Here is a 7,305-nt window from a genome sequence, read left to right on the forward strand (position 1 = left end):
GAAACTGGCTAAGCTAGCTCCCCAGGGCACATCATCCCCTTATTTAGGGCAATGGGATTGTTCTCTTGTCATGATGTATGAGCTCTCTCTGCAGCAGTTTCTCCCTTTATTAAAAATATGTCCATGGGAAGCCTGGGTGGCTCAGTCAGTTAACTATCTGCCTTCAGCTCAGGTCATGGTCCCAGGGTCCTGGGATCAAGCCCCACATCGGGCTCCTTGCTCAGAGGGGAGCCTGCTTTTCCCTCTCCCACTCCCCCTGCTTGTGTTCCCTCTCGCTGTGTCTCTCTCTGTCAAATAAATAAATAAAATCTTTTAAAAGATTTTAAAAAAATACGTCCATTTCTGGGGTGCCTGGGTGGCTCAGTCGGTTAAGCATCCCACTGTTGATCTCAGCTCAGGTCTTGATCTCAGGGTTGTGAGTTCAAGCCCCGCATTGGGCTCCATGCTGGGGATGGAGCCTACTTAAAAAACAAAACAAAACAAAAACAAAAAACAAAACAAAAAACCGTGTCCATTTCCCGTGCCCATTTCATTAAGCCAATTTGAAATTATTTTATTTCTTCTCAATTTCCCTATACCAAATTTCTGAGAAAGTAGAAGTTTAAAAATACGGAAGAAAAAATATGACTCCCTTCCATGTTTAAAATACCTCTACTAAATTTAAATTGATAAAGACAATCTTCCTAACATCCAATCTCATGAGTAGCCAATCCCCAAACTGGGGGTTATGACTTCCCTGATTAAGCTTCTCTGTGATCAGTACCCTTAGTGAAAGTAAAATTGACAGGTGCATGCAGTGGAAGATTTTTAGGGGACTAAGTGATGAACAAATTTGTGTGTTTTTTTGTGATGACATAGGTTGCCTTTTTTTTTTTTTTTAAAGTCACCAGAACCAATTCGGATCCTAGATTTGACAGAATGTTCGGCTGTGCAATTTGATTATTCACAGGAAAGAGTAAATTGTTTTTGGTAAGTTGTTTTGTAAAGAAAATGATTTTAAAAGTCTTCTTGCCAATTATTTTAGCTGGGGAATTAAAAAAAAAAAAAAACAAAAAAGACCTGTATGTCTTAATGTGTACGAGTGTCTTGATCTGAGGGGCATGAATTTAACTAACACACAGGGCATGTATGTCAGCAGTGCTTCCAGCTGAGTGTGACATAATACCTCATTTAAAGTGACTTCAACCGGGGGATGCCTGGGTGGCTCAGTTGTTAAGTGTCTGCCTTCGGCTCATTTCATGATCTCAGGGTCCTGGGATCGAGTCCCACATAGGGCTCCCTGCTCAGTGGGGAGTCTGCTTCTCCCTCTCCCACTCCCCTGCCCCCCTGCTCATGCGCTCTCTCTCAAATATATAATAAAATCCTTAAAAATAAATAAGGTGACTTAAACAAATAGGCAGGTCCAGTGGCTACAATTGTTTATGTTGTATGCTGCGTAAGTATATACATAACAGGATTCCATTCATGTCTTATTCCTTTGAAGCTTTTTACTCAATTTTAATTTTGACTCCAACAACGGGTCATTTGTATTATTATGACAATTTCTGGCAGATGGCACAAAAGTGTTTTTGTTCTAACCTCATGAGTATATCATAGCAATTTTCTAACTAGGAGAAGTAGTGTCTTGAAAAAGGAGTGTCTTACTTCCCACAAAGTTTTAATGTTTTTCAAACATACAAATGTTGAAAGACTTATATACCCGTATACCTTTCAGCTATATGCATCATTAATATTTTGTCATATCTGCTTTATCTCTATTCACTTTTCTCCTGAACCAGTTGAAAGTAAGTTGGAGACATCGTGGCACTTTACCCCTATATACATATACTGAGTACGCACTTCCTAAAAATAAAAATGTCACCATTACATACCCCCCCAAATTAACATTAATTAATTAACATTAACAGTAACCAATAATGGATATCTTTTTAAAATTCACTTAAATGTACCATACGAGCCAGCAGGGGGAGGTAATTTCTTATATAACAAAATATCAGGAGGCAGGTAGCTAGCTTGGCAAGATCGGCACCAGCGTCTCTACAATCCTCTTGGCCTTCAGCAGTTCACTTGCTACTTTGGTGTCCAAGAGCTACTCTAGCTTTAGGCCTCACATTTTCGTGTCAGTCATAAAGAAGGATGTAGGGATGGTATCAGCCATGTCTGTCCCTTTTTATCAGGAAGGCAGACATTTTCTCAGAAATCTTCTATCAGATTTCCCCTCCTCTTTCATTGGCCAAGGTTGGGTCCCATGGCCGTCACTAGCAGCAGAGGAAGCTAGAAAACTAGTTAAGATCATGATTGGCTCCAGCTAATTATCATTTATTGCCTGGGGTTCTGTTAGCAAGGAGAAAGGAAACACTATCTGCATTAATAGGCAATTAACAATGTCTCTCACAGGGAGTACCAAACAATGACAATTCCAGAAAGCAGTTTTGTACAGTGTGAACACGGTAACCCCACCCCTGCTCCACTGTCCCCTCACTGCCCAATAGGTCCTCACATCAAGGTTTACCTTCTATACACAGGGAATTACGTCTTGTCTATTCAACATTAATTACTGATACGAACATGATATGCTGCTTTGGCTCTAGGGATATAGAAACCCTCCTGAATTTCAGGTCAAGGCTTTTTTTTTTTTTTTTTTTTTTTTTCATGAGAGAGGGGAAAAAAGGATTTGTAGTGTTTTGCACGTCAACTGTAAGGACAGGAAGTATGGGCACGATGTGCTGACCTCATTAGTCAAAAGATTTGACTATATAGCCAAAGATACAGTCAACGAAGAGTTGTTCATGCCAGTGGAAAAGTTTGTCTTCTTCCAGCAGAGCATAATTCATGACAGAGCGGGTAAAATGAATAGTTGAGGAGATTTATTATCTTATTTTTCCTGTCCCAAATAGTTAAAACTGCCTGCATCCACAGAGGGTAACTTGTTTCTCATTGAATCAAGCCAACACAAATGAGTTTCTTCAGCAAATTCTTATCTGTCTTGCTTATTCTTTGACTCACGGCACAGGTTCTGAGTCATTTAACACATCAGCTGAATAAACACACAAGTGTTGTATTCAGTCTAAGACATAAGCGACAAAGGGATCTGGGGGTCCTGGACATGTTTTTTTCTTTTTTGAATTCTCATTAGAAAATATAAATCTGGCCGGTGATAATATGAATCTCCAGCTTCCTCAACATTTCTGCTGTTTGCTGGCAGGAATCGCTGTGTATCTGACAAGTCTTCAAGTTGCTCTTTGTTGAGTCTTTTTTCCTGTTGAATATTCTAATTACTGTTCAACTAATATATTCAACCAACCACCTGGAATATCTTAAGTTTTTCTTTTGTCTTCTCAGCTTAGTGTTTCCATTCAGGACATTTTATCTCTGTGCAAAGACAGGAGTAGAAGCTGATGAGTGGATCAAGATATTACGCTGGAAACTGGTGAGTTAATACTAAGTCCTCTGGATGCCTAGTCCTCAAAAATAACATGTTGACAAATTCAAACATATTTCTATTGAAAGTGTCGGACTATTCCCAAGAGTCAATGGGATGTCCACTGACAGGCTCATGGAATAGTCTGTTCATTCTTGTGAGACACAGAAGGCACGCAGGTGGGGGTAAAAGAGAAAGGACAGAGCTACCCTGGGATCTCAGCCCCAGAGCCTTAGCCTCAGGCCCTCAAGTACATTAGTCTTCGTTGAGTGTGCAGCCTGGTCAGTCCAGTCTTGCCTGGAGGAGGACATGTGGGATCAGAAGGTCAGACAGAGGAAAGTTAACGTATTTCCATAGTAGAAAATCCTTTTAAATAGTCAGAGAAGGAAGCTTGCCGGAGGAACTTAACTTAGCTTGCAGTGTGTTACTTTGTGAAGATCAAGGACAAAATGTAGTTTATTTGATCTGCTTCCTATATACCTCCCAGGGGTGGAGGGGGGAGAGAAAAAGTGCTTATAAAAATTTACCAGTCTCATACATTTTTTTTGTGTATGTGTTTGCAACTTAGTGAGTTGTTAATCAAGAACTTGTCCTTAAAGCTTCTAAAATTTTCCATAAATACCATCTTGAAACCCTTGATGTTTTCGAACGTAAACAATTTTTCCTGTTTTTATGTAATTAGCTGATATGTAGAAACTTCTTGAGTATTCTTTTCCAGATGCTGGGACTTTTGGTTATCTTCTCAGTTTGAAATCCAAATAAATATACCACTCATTTTGAGATAGCCCCAATGTATTTGATATTCAATGGGGAAATATTTTGCCACGTGAAACATTTGCTCAGATATGAGTCAACTTTTTATTCTTCGTATTTTGTAATTATGCAAGTGACACATCATTATTAGAGGAAAAGTTAAGGCAAAAATATATCAAATTCACACACTTGCAGACTTCTCCCTGTGCAAATAAATATTCAAAAACAAAAAATTAATCATTCTTTCGTGTTCTTTACCTGTGCACTCCACTGACGATGTATTATAAACATTTTTCCCTATCAATAAATTTAGATTCCCAACTTGCACATGTTTTAGCAACGACCTCACAATATTTATCCTGAGAAAAATACAGAAAACCATACTGAAAATTGTCACATGTTGATTAATTTATAGTTGCATGGTGTCCTTAGTAACAGCAGGTCTTATTTAATATCTACTAAGTTCATTATCTTAAAATTGCTCAATAGTCAATACCCATGTGCGTTTGCTTTATTACAGTCTCAAATAAGAAAGCAGCTCGATCAAAGGGAAGGCACAATCCGGTCTCGGTCATTCATCTTTAAGTAGACCTTTCCTGACCCAGGAGGCCCTGACCCAGGAGCAGGGTGGCATGGTCCCTGACGCTGTGACCCGGAGGAAAGCTGAGGATTTTTCTTTCGAAACAAATAAAAGCAGATGCGGATTTGGACCTTTCAGAACCCACCACATTTGCAGACTCACGGGTCACTGCTTGCCCTTCAAGATATTGTCGTCTCCTGGAGAAGACCAAAGTGTCACCGATCTGATGGAAACCGATGAGACCACCAGCCCAGGCGTGCTCGCTCTTAGAGTGCGCCAGAGAAGATCAAGGGTTTTTGTTTTCCCTCACTGCGGTCCCCAAGCTAGCTGACATTACTTGCCTGGAGTCCCATTCTGCATCCTGGTCAGCCCATCAACATCCGGGTCTTGCTGTCCACCGGGAAGGGGACAGCTGTGTCCTCTGACTGCTTCTACAGAAAGCATATGGAAATAGCAAACACCAAAGACTGGGGGTGGGGGTGCATTGTTTTTGCTTTTTTTTTTTAATACAGAAGACAAAACAATTTCCAAAACTAAAATGGGAAATGTTCGCGGTTATTTATTTTCCCTTCGTTAAAGGCTCAGAAATCTAGTGGATCCTGCCTTCCCTTCTAATAATAAGCCTGTGAGAACTAAATGTCCTGTAGGACATCAGGTAGGATGATAAAGATAAAGAAAGGTAAAACCTAAAAAACATCTCTTAATCATTTTGGGGAGGGGGAAACATTTTAAAGAGTAAGAAAACAAAGTGAGGGAAGGGAATAAAATAGTAGATAACTTGGAGTTTAATAATAATAATTGGCATGATTATTATCACTATAACAATAATAGAGCACTTGGAAGCACCAAGTTGTCTGCATCCAACATTTCTGCACACAGACGGAGAGACTTCTCAAGCAGAGAAGAATGCGCTATGCCAATCTCGCCCCCAGGGTGAGCTGTCCCTGTTGGCCCAGGGGAAGTAAGATTCCCCTTGCACTGAGATCGCCGAGCACCCTGAGCCCTTCTTCAGGAGCAACTTCTGTTGCCAGTTGAAGGAGCAACACTAAATCCACCTGAAATATATGATGATGTGTTACACCATATTTTCAAGCTAGAATAAGGGGGTTGAAATCGGGAAACAAGATGCTAGCATCCAGAGCTCATAGATTCTAACCCCTTCCCTTATCTTTATTAATACTGCTTTTTTAGGTAAGACGTTTGAAGGGAGATAAAAGTGGAGACCCCAAAATAAAAAAGAGTATGGTGCAAAGCTCTGATACAACACTGCTTTTGCAGTCCAAGTGCATACCTTGATAAGTAAGCTTCTTCTGTTATTTAAACAGCCAGGACTCAGAAGTTATATTACATTTTTGTGTATTTCATCAAGGCTTTTAATGTATTTTGTTATGTGTGTATCATATGAGATAAAGCAAATGTCAAGTTAAAATGTATTCTGTCAGGTTCACCAAGTAAGGAGTTGCAAATGAATCCTCACTGAGATGTGAGGCTTAGGTTTTGTTTTCTTAGAACCAAGAGTTTTTCTTTGTGTAGGTAATACCATTCTTAACCTTTTGTAAAATATGTCATGTTTATTTATATTCTTCGGTTAAGTTTATTAAAAAGAGCATTTTGCTGTGCCTGTAATATTTTGCTATTAAAATACATTTTTAATATCTGTAATTTAAAAAGAAATACGACTGATTAATGTCATAAATGGCCATGAAGAACCCACTTCCGTTAGAGATAGTGCCGGTCCTGAGGGAGTTCTTAGTTAAATAAGGAAAAGATAACAAATACATACATACATGATAACGTATGGAAGTAAGACAAATTCTGCCCGTGAGGCACACAAAGCTCTATGATGGAGAGTACACCTCAGCAGGGATAGAGTCATTTTTGGAGGGGTTCTGACATGAAGAGGTCAAGCTAACCTATAAGACAACATATATACTACGTAAGTCACTGGAACTGCCTCTGCCTAGGAAGAGAGTAAGCCGGAAGCAATACCACACTTCTGGAAGGGTCTCGGAGCTTAGTGTCACCATCAAGGACTTGAAGGATATAGGGCTGGTGACTCCCACCATATCCTCATGCAGCCCACCTATTTGGCCTGTGTAGAAAACAGATGGATCTTAGAGAACTGACTGTGGATTATCAATCAGGTGGTGACTACACTGCAGCTACGGTTCTAGATGTGGTTCCGTTGCTTGAGGAGGTTAACATAGCCCCTGGTCCCTGACATGCAGCTGTTGATCTGGCAAATGTTTTTTGCTGTTAGTAAAGACTACCAGAAGCAGCTGGCTTTATCTGGCAAGGCCAGCGATCCACCTTTCGCTGTCCTACCTCGGAGGTTTATCCTACTTCAGTTCGGCCCTATGCCATAATTTCGTCCCCACCGCCCTTGACCTTGATCGCATTTCTCCTAAGACATTGCATGGGTCCACTGCATTGATGACATTATGCGGATCAGGCCTAAGGAGCAAGAAGTAGCAACTGTTCTAGACTTAGTGGTGAGACATTTGTCTGAGGGTGGGAAATAAATTCAGCAAAAACTCGGGAGCTTTCCACC

At 40.3% G+C, this 7,305-nt stretch overlaps 1 protein-coding gene across 1 annotated transcript in view; it reads left to right on the forward strand.

The window, feature by feature from the left end:
• DAPP1 (dual adaptor of phosphotyrosine and 3-phosphoinositides 1) overlaps positions 1 to 6,380 on the forward strand; it is a 48,837-nt gene extending 42,457 nt beyond the window's left edge. The window contains exons 7-9 of the mRNA XM_036102681.2: positions 884 to 969; positions 3,343 to 3,430; positions 4,695 to 6,380. Of these exons, the coding sequence (XP_035958574.1) occupies positions 884 to 969; positions 3,343 to 3,430; positions 4,695 to 4,763 (243 nt within the window). The 3' untranslated portion in view covers positions 4,764 to 6,380. The remainder of the gene's footprint in view (positions 1 to 883; positions 970 to 3,342; positions 3,431 to 4,694) is intronic.
• Positions 6,381 to 7,305: the final 925 nt, after the last annotated feature.

Source organism: Halichoerus grypus, chromosome 3, assembly GCF_964656455.1.
Source record: "Halichoerus grypus chromosome 3, mHalGry1.hap1.1, whole genome shotgun sequence".
In the NCBI taxonomy this organism is placed as follows: Eukaryota; Metazoa; Chordata; class Mammalia; order Carnivora; family Phocidae; genus Halichoerus; species Halichoerus grypus.